Source organism: Papio anubis, chromosome 17 (assembly GCF_008728515.1).
Source record: "Papio anubis isolate 15944 chromosome 17, Panubis1.0, whole genome shotgun sequence".
Lineage (NCBI taxonomy): Eukaryota > Metazoa > Chordata > Mammalia > Primates > Cercopithecidae > Papio > Papio anubis.
In genome coordinates, this window is record NC_044992.1 from 32,214,091 (window position 1) to 32,233,924 (window position 19,834).

Consider the following 19,834-nt stretch of genomic DNA (forward strand, 5'->3'; position numbering starts at 1 on the left):
CTAAGAAAATAAAAAAGGTCATTCTCAACTATACCTAAACCATATAACGAATAATAAAGTGTTATGTAGTAGAAAGATGACAGCCTTTACAGCCTGCCACACCTGAGTGAGAATCCCATCTCTGCTAATTACTGGTAGTGTGATCTTGAAGAAGAAACACAAATAATCTCTTTTTCTTTTTCACTGTAGCTCTAAAATGTTAAGAACTTCTTTTTTTTTTTTTTTTCAGAGAAGTTTTGGTCTTGTTGCCCAGGCTGGAGTGCAACGACACGATTTTGGATCCTTGCAACCTCCACCTCCCGCATTCAAAAGATTCTTTTGCCTCAGCAACCCGAGTAGCTGGGATTACAGGCGCCCACCACCACACCTGGCTAATTTTTTATATTTTTAGTAGAGACGGGGTTTCACCATGTTGGCCAGGCTGGTCTCGAATTCCTGACCTTTAGGCGATCCACCCACCATGGCCTCCCAAAGTGCTGGGATTACAGGCAGGAGCCACTGTGCCTGGCCTATCTTAAGAACTTTTAAATATCTTTCTAAACATTAGTTCTTCTATCTATAAGTTATGGACAAAAATACCTTATGAGGCTGGGCAAAGTGGCTCTTGCCTGTAATCCCAACAATTTGGGAGGCCAAGGCAGGAGGACAGCTTGAGCCCAGGAGTTCAAGACCAGCCTGAGCAACAAAGTGAGATCCCATCTCTACAAAAGAATTTAAAAATTAGACAGGCATGGTGGCGCATGTTTGTAGTCCCAGCTACACGGGAGGCTGAGATGGGAGAATCTCTTGAGCCCAAGAGGCCGAGGTTGCGGCGAGCCCTGATCGTGCCACTGGACTCCAGCCGGCACAACAAAGCAAGATCCTATCTAAAAAAAAAAAAAAAAAAAATACTCTATAAGAGTAATGAGGATTTGAGATAATGTTTAGAAAGTACTTCAAGTAAAACGAAAAGAAAGAATTCATGTACCTAATTTTACACCATCCTGAAACTCCATTAAAACTACATTAAGGTTTTCTTAAAAGGCATAAACACATAAGATATTGAGTAGGGACAACACCACAAAATGCTGGAAGCTAGAGAACATATAGATAAGTGGTAACTGACTTAGCAGACCTGAGGAAGCAAAATGTTAAACTGGTAGAAGAGAAAACCCATCCATTTTACACCACAGAATTCCCAAAGGGCTCAAGCTACTCCAGGCAGTTCTGGGACCGAGAGTGAAGACAGACAAAAATTAAGAGGCTGACATTCTATATAAGTAGTAGGACTCCAAATCACCTCCTGCATTCTGCACAACTAGAAGAATACCCTTCCCTCAGTAGAGAGAAAACTGGAGATTTATTGTCTGGAGGTGGTAAAATCATGCATCTGAAATAAGGGAAACCAGGTATATCTGGAGCACCATTCTGAAAGTAGCAGAATTAAGTAAATGATTATACTGCAGGCTGATACCTACCAACCCTTAACCCTTACTCTTTAACTCTATTTATGGGTTTCTGTATAGGCCTTCCCTCTCCAGGCCAGACAATAATCTTTAGAACTCTGATCAGACCAAGAGTTTCCCAAAGATCCACTTACGGGTCTTTTAGAACCTCCCATATTAGAGGTTCTAATATGCTTTTTCATTTCCTAGTCTTAAACATGAACAATCAGCCAGGCGCAGTGGCTCACACCTGTAATCTCAGCATTTTGGGAGGCCAAGGCAGGCAGATTACCTGAGGTCAGGAGTTTGAGACCAGCCTGACCAACATGGAGAAACCCCATCTCTACTGAAAATAACTTAGCTGGGCGTGGTAGCATATGCCTATAATCTTAGCTGGGCGTGGAAGCATATGCCTATAATCCCAGCTACTTGGGAGGCTGACGCAGGAGAATCACTTGAACCCGGGAGGCAGAGGTTGCGGTGAGCTGAGATCACGCCATTGCACTCCAGTCTGGCAGCCTGGGCAACAAGAGCGAAACTCCATCTCACTATATATATTATATATATATATGTGTGTGTGTGTGAACAAGATATATATATATATGTGAATAAAATATGTGTGTATACATATATATGTGAACAATCAATAAATATTGGCTGGGTGCGGTGGCTCACGCCTGTAGTTGCAGCATTTTGGGAGGCAAAGGCAGGAGGATCACCTTAGGCCAGGAGTTCAAGATCAGCCTGGGCAACAAAAGTGAGACCCCATCCCTACAAAAAACTTTTAAAAATAAGCCAGGTGTGGTGGCCCACACTAGCCACTTGGGAGTCTGAGGTAGGAGGACCCGTTGAGCCCAGAAGTTCAAAGCTGCAATCAGTTATGATTGTACCACTGCATTTGCCCTGGGCAACAGAGAGAGACCCATCTCTAAATAAATAAATAAAACAAAAGTTAAAATAATAATAAATATTAAGTATCTGAGAAAAGCATCTAACTTAAAAAATAGAGACCAAAAAAAGGCAGGGAAAAAAGCAACCTAGAGAAAAGAAGCAATACAAATAATAAAATATCTTCAAAATCAGTATGACTAATATCAAAGAAATTATGCTATCATGAACCAATAGATACCATAAAGAAGAAATATTCAGAGAGCCAAAAAAAAAGTGCTCTTAGAAATTAAAGACTGAGTAGGAATTGAAGATAAAGTTAAAGACAAATCCTAAAAGGCAGAATGATTTCTATTTTTTTTTTTAAGCTCTTTCACCCAGGCTGTAGTGCTATGGCACAATCATAGCTCACTGTAACCTTGAACTCCTGGGTTCAAGTGATCCTTCTGCTTCAACCTCCCAAATAGCTGGGACTAAAGCATGTCCCATTACCCCTGGAGAATTTTTTTTTTTTTAAAGACAGTGTCTTGCTATGTTGCCCAGGCTAGTCTCAAACTCATGGCCTGAAACAATCCTCCCACCTCAGCCTCTCAAAGCACTGGGTTTACAGGTGTGAGCTACTGCACCTGGCCTTAAAATGAGCAAGTTATTTTTAGAGTGCTGAACAGGTTCTAAAATTCTATTGTGGTGGTGGTTGCATAACTCTATATATACACTAAAAACCACTCAATTATACACTCTAAGTGGGTAAATCTTATGATATGTAAATTACATCTCAATAAAGCTGTTTTCTAAAAAGTAGAACAAGATGAGGGGAAGGAAAAGAGGAAAGGATAAGAAAATTCGACAATCATTTCAAATTCCAAATAAAAGGAGGTTTTAGACAGAGAACATGCAAGGAGAAAACATTACCAACAAATTCAGGAAAATTTCCTAGAACTGAGGGACATGAGTTTCCAGGTTCAAAGTGCTTACTGAATGCCTAGGACAATAGTCAAAAAGAGACTCAGACTAAGGTATATCAACCAGAAATTTCAAAACCCTAGAGATAAAGAGCTAATCCTACAAGTTTCCATATTAAAAACAAATAGGCCACACAAAGGACCAGGAATCAGAATGTCAGACTTCCTAACAGAAGTTAGAAGACAAAGAAGCAACACCTTCAAGGTCCTGAAAGGAAATTATTCCCAAGTAAGAATTCCATACCCCATCAAACTATCAATCAGATGTTAAAGTAGGACAAAGATATTTTCAGAAATATCCAGTCTCAAAAAGAATTTACTTCACACATACTCATTCAGAAGAAGCAAAATGGCCAGGCACAGTGGCTGATGCCTGTAATCCCAGCACTTTGGGAGGCTGAGGCAGGTGGATCAACTGAGGTCAGGAGTTCGAGACCAGCCTAGCCAACATAGTGAAACCCATCTCTACTAAAAATACAAAAATTAGCTGGGAATGGTGGTGGTCGCCGGTAATCCCAGATACTCGGAGGCTAAAACAGGAGAATCACTTGAACCTGAGTGGCAGAGGCTGCAGTGAGCCGAGATCATGCCATTGTACTCCAATTGCATGAAAAGAGTGAAACTCATCTAAAAAAAAAAAAAAGCAGTAGCAGCAAAATGAGGAAGCAATGAAAAAAGATGATGACATGATCACAGCTCAAACAAATGAAAGGATAGGTTTTCTTTTTAATTTTTTTTTTTTAAACGAAGACAGGAGTCTCACTATGTTGCCCAGGCTGGCCTCAAACTTGTAGCCTCAAACAATCCTCCTGCTTCAACCTCCCGAGTAGCTGGGACTACAGATGTGAGCCACCATGCCCAGCTAAGATGATGACATGAGATATAAGAAACAGGAGAGCCAACAAAAGGAAAAGGAGAGACGAAGCAAGTCTCCAAAATGATGGTGAAGGTCAATCCCAGGATGAGAGCTTTGTACTAATAGGTTTAGCTGGTAACCATTCCAGATCAAAATGCTCCTGAAGAAATCTCCTCAAGAAGATGAAACTCATAGACTATCTAATGAGTCAAAACATCTGGACAGAAGATTTAGGCTGGCAGAGAGTTTAGGTTACATGAATGGGACATATAACACCAAGAAAGTTAAAAGCAAAAAACAAAAACACAGGATAAATATTAATCAAAAAAAAAAAAAAACTTTTACAAAGCAGTAAAAAATAATCATATACTACATGGTTGAGTTCTCAGTAGCGCTTATATAATCGTTAACAACTATATATTGATCTAATCTAAATTATTATAACCATACTAGGAGAATGAGAGGATAGGAAGGATATGTATGGATGTGTTTAGGACAGGGAGAAAAAAGACAGAGAACTAATTTCTCATCTTTCATACTTGGAACTCAATAAAAAATACCTAAAAGCAAAAATCAAGGGGTATCAAATACAAACATGTTATTATAGATGTAGCAGTAAAACACAAAATAAACAGTTAAAAGAATTGAAAGACACTGCCTCTAAGAAAGGTGAAATAGGAAGGAGAGAAGGAAGGAAGGACTGCTATTAGCCTTAACAAATCTTGAAGAACTATTTTGAACAATGTACATATAAAACTTTAATAAAAGATAAATAAAATGAATCAGATGTTACTGATACCCTTATATTAAAAAAACACAAATAAGCTGGAGCCAGTGGCATGTACCTGTAGTCCCAGCTACTTGGGAGGCTGAGTCAGGAGGATTACTTGAGGCCAGGAGTTCAAGGCTGCAGTGTGCTATGATCACACCCCTGAATAGCCACTGTACTCCAGCCTGGGCAACAAAGCAAGACCCCTTCTCTTAAAAATTGAAAAAAAAAACAAAACAAAACTACAACTGTCCATGCCTAGACCAGCTTTTGTAGAAAGCTCTTATCTAATGCTACACAATTTTATTGAGTAAATAAAACTAAACCTTGAGAAAATGGAGCAACTTATATAGTTAGGTACCTGACAAGCGTAGAAAAGGCCAGTAGCATACAAAAGGAAAGTGAAACAAAGCGAACCCCAGCTGGCGTAGCAGGAGGACGGCTCGTCATCAACTGCAATAATTGCTCAGCTTCTTCTTCAGTTGGTCTAAAAAGGAATACATCATTAGGCTTTACATTTTTAGTTGGGATGAAGAAGAAAAAGTCAATTTTTAACCTTTTAGATACAAATGTTAAACTTTATAACGATACCTTGCTATTTATAAAATCTTTAACATCTCAAGTTGTCAAATGCAAAACTGTTGAGAAATTACAACTACAGTGTTTTACTGTAGACAAATACAGGTAGGTCCTCACTTTGCCCTGTGTCATAAAAATGACCATGCAAGCTGCAATCATGCAACATGATCTTAATAATCCATGGTAAAAAGTATGATTGTACTGTAGCCTTTAAAATTTTTGTCAAAACATTAAGAACTCTGTTGATTATAATGCATAAGGAATTTTTTTTTTTTTTTTTTTTTTTTTGAGACAAGGTCTTGCTCCGTCACCCAGGCTGGAGTGTAGTGGCAGGATCAGAGCTCACTTCAGCTTTGACCTCCCAGGCTCCGGTAATCCTCCCATGTCAGACTCTCATGTAGCTGGGACCACAGGTATGCGTCACCATGCCCAGCTTATTTTTTTTTTGGTAGAGACACGGTTTTGCCATGTTCCCCAGGCTGGTCTCAGACTCCTGGGATCAAAAAATCCACTTCCCACCTCCCTTAGTCTCCTAAAATGCTGGGATTACAGGTGTGAGTCACTGCACCCGGCCAGAAATTTTTTTTTTAAATAGTAAAACTAATATTTTTATAGTACTCTAATTGAAAATATTAGAAACACTAGGAATTAAAGTGTTTTCTTTCTTTTTTTTTTCTTTTGAGACGGAGTCTCACCCTGTCACCAAGGCTGGAGTGCAGTGGCACAATCTCGGGGCACTGCAACCTCCACCTCCTGAGTTCAAGCAATTCTCCTACCTTAGACTCCTGAGTAGCTGGGACTACAGGCACATGCCACCATTCCCAGCTAATTTTTGTATTTTTAGTAGAGAGAGGGTTTCACCATGTTGAACAGGTTGGCCTGCAACTCCTGACCTCACTGATCTGCAAGCCTCGGCCTCCCAGAATGCTGGGATTATAGGCGTGAGCTACCGTGCCCGGCCTTAAAGTTTTTTATTTCTTCGTAAAGACTTTATCAAGAGTAGTTTAAACAGCCTTTGCCTCTTTTCTTTTTTTTTTTTCTTTTCTTCGTGATTTTTGTTTTTGTAGAGACGGAGTTTCACTTTTGTTGCCCAGGCCGGACTGCAATGTTGCAATCTCGGCTCACCACAACCTCTGCCTCCTGGGTTCAAGTGATTCTCCTGCCTCAGCCTCCCAAGTAGTTGGGATTACAGGCATGCGCCACCACGCCCAGCTAATTTTTGTATTTTTAGTAGAGATGGGGTTTCTCCATATTGGTCAGGCTGGTCTCGAACTCCCAACCTCAGGTGATCTGCCCGCCTCGGCCCCCCAAAGTGCTAGGATTACAGGTGTGAGCCACCATGCCCAGCCTGTACTTCATCTTTACTTGCCAATTGTCTCTTCCAATTATCTGTTTTTGGAATATAATGTTCCAAAAACTGTTTCTATGTTTTGGAACATGAGTTTATTATGCAGAGAAAGGAAGCAATACAGGTTGAGTAACCCCAATCCAAAAAATTCAAAATCTGAAATGCCCCCAAACTCCAAAACATTCTGAGTGCCAACATGAGGTAATGAGCTCAAAGGAAATGCTCATTGGAGCACTAAGGATTTTGAATTTCTGAAATAGGGATGCTAAACCAGTAAATGTAATATAAACATTCCAAAATCCAAAAAGTTCTAAAATCCCAAACACTTCTGGTCTCAAGCATTTAAGATACGGGATATTCAACCTTTACAACTACCTCCTCTGCTATATGTACACAAATGAAATAACAGGTGTGCAGTAACCAGTTACCAACAAACTTTGAAAGAAGTGAGGCCACTGGTCACTAATCATGATGTATATCCGTCATTTACTTAGTGGTATGTGGCCTGAGAAGCTCACAATCCCTATACTTTATAAAATTATTTGGTTAATGTATCATGGCAACTGAAATGTCAACTGTGTTGAGAGACCAGCATTATTTAAATAAACTGGGGTAACTGAAACTCATGCATATTGGAGACATGCAAATGAAGACTATATGCACAATTATTAAGAATATTATTCAAAAGGATTTTGTATGGTGACTAAATAAGAAACATTGTACTGGCCATGTGTAGTGGCTCATGCCTGTAATCCCAGCACTTTGGGAGGCTGAGACAGGTGGATCACCTGAGGTAAGGAGTTCGAGACAAGCCTGGCCAACATGGTGAAACCCCGTCTCTACTAAAAATACAAAAAAAATAAAAATAAAAAATTAGCCGGGTGTGGTGAGGCAGGAGAATCGCTTGAACCCAGGAGGCAGAGGTTGCAGTGAGCCAAGATTGCGCCACTGCACTCCAGCCTGGGCGACAGACGAAGATTCTATCTCAAAAAAAAAAAAAAGAAAAGAAAACAATGTACTTATTAATCATATCATATTAATTTTAAACAATTTATAATATCAACTGTAAAAGGAAACAAAGGAGAGATTTACTTCAACTAGTCAATGTTAAAAGATCACTCACAGATCATTCACTATAGTTTTGTCAAGCTGTGTTGAAATCACAGGTTTTTTTAAACTGTGATTGGAAATTGATAAACTGCTCTGGCTCCTCCCATATTTATTTATATAACTCTGTTTACAATCAGAACAAAATAGATGAATACATCTCTGCTAGGAATTCTTGGCCTTAGGATTTCATTCTTCTTATAGGCCAGCCCACTACCTGAGTCCAACAGAAAACTTTAATCCTCTGAATAAAAGGCCTTTGGTTCACTTTCTTGAGAATAGGAACAAGAAAGTAAAATGACAAAAAAGTAAAATATCAAACTATTGAATACTTGAGTCCAGCGATCCCCATCAAAGCACAGTACAGACGTAAGAGTGCACTGGCTTTCACAACATGCTCTTCTTTCAGCCCCGAATACACAGACATATTGGGCTCCATGTCCACATCAGCTTCTTCCACAATTCGGGTGCTTCTTACTGTGGGAAGAATGCCCATCAACTCCAGAAGAAGCTGTCTTCTCATCTGCCAGAGGACAGAACTGCTGGTCTCTCTTTTTCTCTGTAAGAAATATGGATCACAAAAGGAAGAAAGCATGAAGCATTTACTAAACTAAAAGGGAGCTAAAACACAGCTCCCCACTTAAACACTTTCAAATTGGCCTATTTGAGGAGATTGTCATGACTACAGAATCTCATTTTAACCAATCAAGCAAACTCAAAATCCACTAGTTTGTCTGAAGAATGAATATTCACCGTAATTTGGATTGGTTGCAGAGGAAAGACTAAATTAGTGACAATGTGAATTGTGGAATATTATTTAAATGGTACTTTCAAATACATAAAGACTAACAAAGTGATATGTGGTATAGGAGAAAATGCTCAGATTTTGAAGACGTAAGTTCTTGGGGTTTAAATGCCAGCTCTACTATTAGATGATTATATATCTTTAGATACATTGGTTAACCTCTCTGAACCCCAATTTCCTTAATGACAAGGAAGTATTTTATCAACAACATTTACCTTACAGAGCTCCTATAATTAAGAGTTTACAATTATTGGCCTGATGCAGTGGTTCACACTTGTAATCCCAGCACTTTGGGAGGCCAAGGAGGGCAGATCACTTGAGATCAGGAGTTCGAGACCAGCCTGGCCAACATGGTGAAACCCCACCTCTACTAAACATACAAAAATTAGCTGGGTGTGGTGGCGCATGCCTGTAATCCCAGCTACTCGGGAGGCTGAAGCACAAGAATCACAAGAATTGCTTGAACCCAGGAGGTGGAGGTTACAATGAGTCAAGATCACACCACTGTATTCCAGCCTGGGCAACAGAGTGATACTCCGTCTCAAAAAACAAGAGTTTACAATTCTATAACCCCTACAGTTCTTCAGGCAGGGACAAGGTCTTAGTCATCTCTTACTCTGCACAGTCTAACATTGTGCCTAACATACAGCAAGCACTCAAAGTCTGTTAAGTAGACGAATGAACAAAACTAATACATGTATGAAAGCAGTTCTAAACTATCCAGGGCTAGGCAAATGTTAATTACTATCTTTTGAGTGTTTCTAAGTAAAATATGATAGACCTGCTTTAATAATAACAGTAAGTTCAAAGAATAAAGGTTTATTGCATACAAAGGACAACTACAAACAAGATGAGCACACCAAGTGCTTAATGCAGTACCTGACATATATGAAGCATCCAATAAATAAATGTTAACTTTGTTTTAAAAAGCAAAGCTTAAAATCAGTTTTCAAATGGGCTATAAAGTAGAACTTGAATATTTTAAAACACTGTGATTCAGTTGCTTAAAAAATAGACTACAGGATTTAAGCAGTACACATGTTGTCTAGCTAAGTGACCTCAACAAGTTAAATCACAATCTCTATTAGCTCCTTCATAGGAACTCTATTCACATAGTTAAAATAAATTCGTTTTTGAAAAATTAAAATACTTTGCAAGTTAAAAACTGCTGCAAAATACATGTGCATAAGCAGGTGAATGTATAAAACAAAATGTAGCATATACATACAATGAAATATTATTTTTCTTTTTTTTGAGACTGAGTCCTGCTCTGTCACCAGGCTAGAGTGCAGTGGCGTGATCTTGGCTCACTGCAACCTCTGCCTCCCATGTTCAAGCGAATCTCCTGCCTCAGCCTCCCGAGTAGCTGGAACTACAGGTGCACACACCACACCCAGCTAATTTTTTAATTTTTAGTAGAGAGGGAGTTTCACCATGTTGGCCAGGATGGTCTGGATCTCTTGACCTTGTGATCCACCCGCCTCAGCCTCCCAAAGTGCTGGGATTACAGGTGTAAGCCACCACACTCAGCCCTTACTTTTTATTTTTACAGCTTTAGGGGGTACAAGTACAGTTTTGTTACACGAATTTATTGCATAGAAGTCTGGGCTGCTGGTGTAGCCATCACCCTGATAGTATACACTGTACCCAATACAGGTAACTTCTCAACCCTCACCCCCTCCCCACCCTCCCATCGTTTGGAGTCTATGATGTGTATTATCCTACTCGCTTTTGTCCATATGTACACATGATTAACTTCCACTCATAAGTGAGAATATGCAGTATTTGACTTCCTGTTTCTCCATTATTTCACTTAAGATAATGGCTTTGGCCAGGCGCGGTGGCTCAAGCCTGTAATCTCAGCACTTTGGGAGGCCGAGATGGGCGGATCACGAGGTCAGGAGATCAAGACCATCCTGGCTAACACGGTGAAACTCTGTCTCTACTAAAAAAATACAAAAAACTAGCCAGGTGAGGTAGCGGGCGCCTGTAGTCCCAGCTACTCGGGAGGCTGAGGCAGGAGAATGGCGTGAACCTGGGAGGCGGAGCTTGCAGTGAGCTGAGATCCGGTCACTGCACTCCAACCTGGGCAACAGAGCGAGACTCTGTCTCAAAAAAAAAAAAAAAAAAAAAGATAATGGCCTCCAGTTCCATCCATGTTACTGTCAGACATGATTTCATTCTTTTTTACGGTTGAGTTGTATTCCATGGTGTGTGTGTGTGTGTATACGTGTGTGTGTGTGTGTGTATATGTCTCTCTCTCTCTCTCTCTCACATTTTCTTTAAGCAACCATCCGTTGACAGATGCTTAGGTTGATTCCATAACATTGCTACTGTGAATAGTGCTGCGATAAACATCCAAGTGTAGGTATATTTTTTATATAATGATTTCTCTACCCAGCAGTAGGAATGCTGGACAGAATGGTAGTTCTACTCTAAGTTCACAATGGAATATTATTCAGTCTTTAAAAAGGAAATCCTGACACATGTTACAACATAGATGAACCTTGAAAATATTATGCTAAGTGAAATAAGCAAGATACAAAAGGCAAAATATTGTGTAATTCCATTTACTTGAGGTAGCCAGAAAGGGCAAATTCATAGAGACAGAAAGTTGAATAGAGGTTACCAGAGGATGGGATGATAGGGGGAATGGGGAGTTATTTAATGGGTACAGAGTTTCTGTTTGGGATGATGAAAAAGTTCTGGAAATGGGCCAGGCCCGGTGGCTCGTGCCTGTAATCCCAGCACTTTGGGACGCCCAGGTGGGTGGATCACCTGAGGTCAGGAGTTCTAAACCAGCCTGACCAACATGGCAAAACCCAGTCTCTACTCAAACTACAAAAAGTAGTCAAGCACGGTGGTGGGCGCCTGTAATCCCAACTACGCAGGAGGCTGAGGCAGGAGAATCCTCGAACCCAGGAGGTGGAGCTTGCAGTGAGCCGAGATTGCGCCACTGTACTCCAGTCTGGGTGACAGAGTGAGACTCCGTCTCAAAAAAAAGAAAAACAGTTCTGGAAATGAAGAGTGGTAATGGTTGCACACTGTGAATATACTTAATGCCACTGAATTATATACCTAAAAATGATTAAACTGCAAAATTTTATGTTATGTATATTTTACCGTAACAAAAACATATATACACATACGTATTAAAATTTAAAAATATAATAACTTATTTCAGTGACCTAATGCACCAGTTCTCATGAGTCTGGCCCAGAACCCTGGAGTTTCCCAATATTCTTTCACTGGGTCCGGAAAGGTATTAATAATACTCAAGACATTATCTGTCTTTTACTTTCTCATTCACTCACAAGGGTACAGTGCAGTTTCCAAAGGCTTCTATCAAGCCAAACATTGAAGAGATTTGAAAAAAATATAATAAAATAAAACAATATCATTCTTCTCATTAAATTTTGTTTGGGAAAACACAGTTTTCATTTAAAATATGTTATGTTCACATTTAATAGGATTATTGTTGTTTGTTTTTGGTTTTTTTTTAGAGATGAGGTCTCGCTATGTTGCCCAGGCTAAAGTACAGTGGCCAGTCACAGGCACAATTATCACACACTATACCCTAGAACCCTCTGACTCACGCAATCTTCCTGCTTCAGCCTCCTAAGTAGCTGGGATTATAGGCACATGCCAACACATCAGCTGTTGCTATTTTTAAATAACTAAATAAATATTTCGAATATTTAAGTGTTGATTTTTAATATGGTAAATATCAATAGAAAAAAGCCACATAAACAAAAGCTCTTTGGTATCCTTAGTGATTTTTTAAAATATAAGGAAGTCCCTGAAACTAGAAAGTGTGAGAACCACTTGCCTAATGACATCATTCAAAAAATGTTTCTTTCTCTTTTAGTAGCTGCTAAAATATTCTAATCCTTAGCCTATACAGAGATTTAACCCTCACCTGCTGTCCATTTCGGATAAAAGTTCCAAACCAAGTGCGGACCTTCGCATTTGTTCCAAGAAGCAAACCACTTACAAAACAAACCAAGTCACTCACTCCATCCTCACAAGCTTCATTTTTAGTATGATCCAATGTCAAAGCCACACCAAGGCCTGGCAAGTGACATTCCTCCACCTAGCACAGCAAAGAAAACAAACTGAATTCAGTATCATAAGCAAAAAGGGCAAGGATGCTTCCAAATCTAAAGTGTCTAAAGTTTAGAGGAAGAAATCCTACAAAACATAAAAACCCAGAGAGAAAGGTAACATATCCAGTATATAAATAAAATTCCCAACCTCTACAGGACTCTAAAACCATCTTGAGAAGAGTTCTTGGACCTTTGTCTAATAAAACACGGGATCGCTTACCACCATGCCTCGGACCTTGAGGGCCTGAGAAGGATTCATTTTACACAAGAAGCGTAAGGCATCTGTCCTGCGCCTTCCTCCAAGACTTTCTTCATCTTGTCGTTCTCCATTTTTTATCAGGCCCCTACAAACTAACATGATAGAAACCACTTTCTTCAGCCTTGAGAATTAATTGTTTATGACGATTTGACACGACAGAAGAAAAGGATCAGGGTATTTGGAAGCACAACAACAGAAATTGGCCAAAATGAAGCAAAAAATGAAAAGAGACTTAAAAAAGAACAGTAACCTCCAGGACAATATTACACACTCAAACACACTTGCAATTACGGTACCAGTGAGATGAAGACAAAAATACATTTGAGGGCCAGGGGCAGTGGCTCACACCAATAATCCCAGCACTTTGGGAGGTCGAGGGGGCGGGTCACCTGAGGTCAGGAGTTCAAGACCAGCCTAGCCAACATGGTGAAACCCCATCTCTACTAAAAATACAAAAATTAGCTGGGAGTGGTGGCGGGCACCTGTAATCTGAGCTACTCAGGAAGCTAAGGAAGGAGAATCACTTGAACCAGGAGGTAGAGGCTGCAGTGAGCCCAGATTGCGTCATTACACTCCAGCCTGGGACGACAAGAGCAAAACTCCGTCTCAAATAAATACATTAATTAATTAATTTGAAGAAAGTTTCCCAAGTTGAATGAAAACTCTAAACCCAGTTCAATGAGCCCTAGGTGGGACAAATGCAAAGAAAATCATACCAAGAAACATCATACATCAACTTTCTGAAACCAGTAATAAAAAGAAAATCTTAAAAGTAACCAGGGCCAGGAACAGTGGCCCACGTCTGTAATCCCAGCACTTTGGCAGGCCGAGGTGGGTGGATCACGAGGTCAAGAGTTCGAGACCAGCCTGGCCAATATAGTGAAACCCCATCTCTACTTAAAATACAAAAATTAGCTGGGCGTGGTGATGCGCAGTCCCAGCTGTAGTCCTAGCTGCTCAGGAGGCTAAGGCAGGAGAATCACTTGAACCCAGGAGGTGGAAACTGCAGTGAGCTGAGATCACACCACTGCACTTCAGCCTGGGCGACACAGCAAGACTCCATCTCCAAAAAAAAGAAAAAGTAACTAGAGCAGAGGATGGGCGCTTCACCTCAGGTCAGGAGTTCGAGATCAGCCTAGCCATCATAGTGAAACCCATCTCTATTAAAAATACAAAATTAGCCAGGCATGGGGGCACACGCCTATAGTCCCAGCTACCCAGGAGGCTGAGGAAGGAGAATCGCTTTAACCCCAGGGTGAGCGGAGGTTGCTGTGAGCCACACTTGTGCCACTGCCCTCCAGCCTGGGCAATACAGCAAGACTCCGTCTCCCAAAAAAAAAAAAAAAAAAGGACCACAAAAAAATAAAAAAAAAAAAAAGTAGCCAGAGGGAAAAAGAAACTTTACAGAGGAATAAAGATAAAATTTACTGCAGAAAAGAGAATGACATCTTTGGTTTTTGTTTTTGTTTTTTCCTAGAAATGGGATCCTGCTTTCTTGCTTTGCCACCATACTAGTCTCAATCTCCTGGCTTCAAACAATCCTCCTGTTTTGGCCTCCAAAGTACTGGGATTACAGGTGTGAGCCACACACCCGGTCAGAATGACATCTTTAAATAGCTAAAAGATGATGCCAACCTAAAATTTTATACCCTTTGAAAATATATTTTTCCAGACCAAAAAAGCTGGTAAAATTTGTTGCCAACAAACCCACACTACAAAAAATAAGGGAAATTCTTCAAGTTAAGGAGAAATTATATCAGACGGAAATGTGGAACTACGGAAAGGAATTAAGAGCACCAAAAATGGTAAATATGTGGATAAATAGTATTTTCCCGTATATTTTTAGTCTTTATAATTAACTGTTAAAGCAAAAGTAGTAACAATATGCTCTAAGGTTTATAATTCACGTAAAAGTAAAATCCATGACAACAACGGCACAAAGTACAAGAGGACAAAGAAAATAAATAGAAAACAAATAACAAGAAGATTCAAACCTAACCACTATAATAATCATATTTAAATGGTCTATGTATACAGTCTAAACACTCCAATTAAAAGACAAAGACTGTCACTAGATTTAAAAAAATCAAGACGAAGGGCCGGGCGCGGTGGCTCACGCCTGTAATCCCAGCACTTTGGGAGGCCGAGGCGGGCGGATCCCGAGGTCAGGAGATCGAGACCATCCTGGCTAACACGGTGAAACTCCGTCTCTACTAAAAATGCAAAAAATTAGCCGGGCGAGGCGGCGGGCGCCTGTAGTCCCAGCTACTCGGGAGGCTGAGGCAGGAGAATGGCGTGAACCTGGGAGGCGGAGCTTGCAGTGAGCGGAGATCGCGCCACTGCACTCCAGCCTGGGCGACTAAGCGAGACTCTGTCTCAAAAAAAAAAAAAAAAATCAAGACAAAATTATACCTGTCCACAAGAAATCCATCTTAAGATATGGATAGATTAAAGAGATGAAGAAATACATACATCATGGAAAAACTAATTATAAGAAAGATGACATGGCTGTATTATTTAGACAAAGTAGAGTTCAAAAGAAGGAATATTACCAAGAATAAAGAAGTCTATTTTGTCACGCCTGTAATCCCAGCACTTAGGGAGGCTGAGGCAGGCAGACCACTTTAACCCAGGAGTCTGAGATCAGCATGGGTAATATGGCAAAACCCCATATCCACAAAAATACAAAAAAGTACCTGGGCACGCCAGGCGCAGTGGCTCACACCTGTAATCCCAGCACTTTGGGAAGCCGAGGAGGGTGGATCACGAGGTCAGGAGATCGAGACCATCCTGGCTAACACGGTGAAACGCCGTCTCTACTAAAAATATAAAAAAATTAGCCGGGCGTGGTGGCGGGCGCCTGTAGTCCCAGCTACTCGGGAGGCGGAGCTTGCAGTGAGCCGAGATTGCGCCACTGCACGCACACAGACTGGCCAACACAGCGAGACTCCGTCTCAAAAAAAAAAAAAAAATTAGCTGGGTGCAATGGTACGCGCTGGTAGTCCCAGCCACTCAAGAGGTTGAGGCGGATGGATCACTTGAGCCTGGGATATCAATGCTGCAGTGAATCATGACTGCACCACTGCACATCAGCCTGCATGACAGAGCGAGACACTATCTCAAAAAAAAAAGCATATTTTGGAGGTTAAAAATCTCCACAAAGAGGCCAAGCACAGTGGCTCATACCTGTAATCCCAACAATCTGGGAGGCCGAGGCGGACAGATCACTTGAGGTCAGGAGTTCAAGACCAGCCTGGCCAAACATGGTGAAACCCCGTCTCTACTAAAAATACAAAAATTAGCCAGGCGCGATGGCTCACGCCTATAATCCCGGCACTTTGGGAGGCCAAGGTGCACAAGGTCAGGAGATCAAGACCATCCTGGCTAACACAGTGAAACCCCATCTCTACTAAAAATACAAAAAATTAGCCGGGCTTGGTGACAGGTGCCTGTAGTCCCAGCTACTCGGGAGGCTGAGACAGGAAAATCGCTTGAACCCGGGAAGCAGGTGTTGCAGTGAGCCAAGATTGCACCACGGCAATCCAGCATGGGCAACAGAGCAAGACTCCGTCTCAAAATAAATTAATTAATTAATTAATTAATTTAAAAAAGCCGGGCGTGGTGGCGCATGCCTGTAATCCCAGGTACTTGGGAGGCTGATGCAGGAGAATCGCTTAAACCGAGGAGGCAGAGAGCCGAGATCGCGTCACTTCACTCCAGCCTGGGAAATAAGAGTGAAACTCTGTCTCCAAAAAAAAAAAAAAAAAACTGGGCACAGTGGTTCACATCTGTAATCTCAGCACTTTGGGAGGCCTAGGTGGGTGTATCACGAGGTCAGGAGATCGAGACCATCCTGGCTAATACACTGAAATCCTGCCTCTACTAAAAAAAAATACAAAAAATTAGCCGGGCAGGGTGGCCGGCGCCTGTAGTCCCAGCTACTCCGGAGGTTGAGGCAGAAGAATGGCATGAACCCTGGAGGCCGAGCTTGCAGTGAGCTGAGATCGCACCACTGCACTCCAGCCTAGGCGACAGAGCAAGACTCTGTCTCAAGAAAAAAAAAAAAGAAAAAAATCGTATATGACACAAACAAATGGGAAAAATTCCAAGTTCATGGATTGGAAGAATCGGTATCTTTAAAATGGCCATATTGCCCAAAGCAATCTACAGATTCAACACTCTTCATATCAAACTACCAACATGATTTTCCACAAAATTAGAAAAAACTATCCTAAAGTTCATATAGCAAAAAAGAGCCTGAATAGCCAAAGCGACCCTAACAAAAAAAAAACAAAGCCAGAAGCATCACATTACCTAACTTCAAACTATACTACAGGGCTACAGTAAACAAAACAACATGGCACTAGTATAAAAACAGACACACAGGCTGGGCACAGTGGCTGACGCCTGTTATCTCAGCACTTTGGTAGGCCAAGGCAGGCGGATAACGAGGTCAGGAGATCGAGACCATCCTGGCTAACACAGTGAAACCCTGTCTCTATTAAAAATACAAAAAATTAGCCAGGTGTGGTGGTAGGCACCTTTAGTCCCAGCTACTCAGGAGGCTGAGGCAGGAGAATGGCGTGAACCTGGCAGGCAGAGCTGCAGTGAGCCAAGATCGCACCCCTGCACTCCAGTCTGGGCAACAGAGTGAGACTCCATCTCAAAAAATAAAAAAATAAATAAAAATAAAAATAAAAAAATAAAAACAGACACACAGACCAATGCAACAGAATAGAGAACCCAGAAATAAAGCCACACACCTACAATCATCTGATCTTCAACAAAGTTGACAAAAATAAGTGACAGGGAAAGGACTCCCTATTTAACAAATGGTGTTGGGATAGCTGGCGAGCCATATGCAGAAGAATGAAACTAGACCCCTATCTTTTATCATATACAAAAATTAACTCAAGTTGGATTAAAGATTTAGATGTAAAACCTCAAACGATAAAAATCCTAGAAGAAAAGCTAGGAAATACCATTCTGGACACTGGCCTTGGCAAAGAATCTGTAACTAAGTCCTCAAAAGCAATTGCAATGAAAACAAAAATTGACAAGTATGACTTATTTAAATTAAAGATATTCTGCTCGCAAAAGAAACTATCAACAGAGCAAACAATCTACAGAATGGGAGAAAATATTCACAAAAATGCATCTGACAAAGGCCTAACATACAGAACCTATAAGGACATAAACAATTCAACAAGCAAAACACCACCCCATTAAAAGTGAGGAAAGGACATTAACAGATATTTCTCAAAAGAAGGCATACAAGCAACCAAAAAACATGAAAAAAATGCTGCATATCACTAATCATCAGAGAAACACAAGTCAAAACCATCATGAAATGCCATCTCACACCAGTGACAATGGCTATAAAAAAGTCAAAAAATAATAGGTGCTAGCGAGGCTGTGGAGAAAAGAGAAGACTTACACATTGTTGGTGGGAATGTAAATTAGTTCAGCCACTGTGGAAAGCAGTTTGGAGTTTTCTCGAAGAACTTAAAACAGAACTACCATTCGACCCAGCAATCTCACTGCTGGATATATACTCAAAGGACAACAAATTGTTCTACCAAAGACACATGCGCTTGTATGTTCACCCCAATACTATTCACAATAGCAAAGACATGGAATCAACCTAGGTGCCCATCAACAATGGATTAAATGAAATGCACATATATACCATGAAATACTATGCAGCCATTAAAAAGAATGAAATCATGTCCTTTGCAGCAACAAGGATAAAACTGGAAGCCATCCCATCCTAAGCAAATTAACACAGAAACAGAAAACCAAATACCACATGTTCTCACTATAAGTGGGAGCTAAACACTGGGTACATATGGACATAAAGATGGGAACAATGGATACTGGTGGGGAGGAAGAAAGGGGACAAGGGCTGAGAAACTACCTATTGGGTACTATGCTCATAACCTGGGTGACGGGATCATTCAAACCCCAAACCTCAGTATCATACAATATACCCATGTAACAAACCTGCACATGTACCCCCATGAATCTAAAGTAAAACTTAGAATTTTTTAAAAAAGAAAAATTAAAACAAAGGTGACAACAAATTGAATAATATGTAAATAATGTTTAGAAAGGGGGATATAACTATAAATGTGAAAACTAAGACGATCAAATTTGACTTGGGAAAAAAAGTATATTTTATAATGAAAAAAAGGCTCAATTCATCATAACGATATAATCATACTAAATGCATACAAACCCAACAGAAGAGCTTCGAAATACATGAAGAAAAAACTGACAGAACAAAAAGAAGAAATAGGCAAATCTACAATTATGTCCAGAGACATCAAAACTCCTCTCTCAGTAATTGATAGAATAAGTTGACAAAAAATCGGCAAGGACACAGTTTACAAAGAACTTTTACATATCATCTGATATTCAATAAATCTCTTAGAAAGGTCAGGGAACTATTACACTATCAAAAAAAAAATTAAATAGAGGTGAAAAAATTTAGTCGATTTTTCTCAATTTCTACTTTATACTTCTCTGCAAACTGACAGCAGTAAGGCTAAAAAAGAAAGGTCTGATTCCTAGCATTTCTCATTATACATATCCCCTATTGCTCTCTTGATATTTCACAGATACATGTCTCTTCTTTGATCCCTGATTATAGATATTATATCTTCTAGTTCCTTGGGTTGTTTTTTTTTATTTTTAAGACGGAGTCTCGCTCTGTTGCCCAGGCCGGAGTG

The 19,834-nt window shown here is 40.4% G+C and overlaps 1 protein-coding gene across 3 annotated transcripts in view; it reads right to left on the bottom strand.

The window, feature by feature from the left end:
- Positions 1-19,834, bottom strand: part of INTS2 (integrator complex subunit 2) — a 64,044-nt gene that overhangs the window by 35,131 nt on the left and 9,079 nt on the right. For all 3 annotated transcript variants that reach the window (XM_021929116.2, XM_031657490.1, XM_021929117.2), the window contains exons 6-9: positions 13,065-13,195; positions 12,658-12,831; positions 8,266-8,492; positions 5,261-5,386 (exon numbers count right to left, since the gene is read on the bottom strand). In XM_021929116.2, the coding sequence (XP_021784808.1) occupies positions 5,261-5,386; positions 8,266-8,492; positions 12,658-12,831; positions 13,065-13,195 (658 nt within the window). The remainder of the gene's footprint in view (positions 1-5,260; positions 5,387-8,265; positions 8,493-12,657; positions 12,832-13,064; positions 13,196-19,834) is intronic.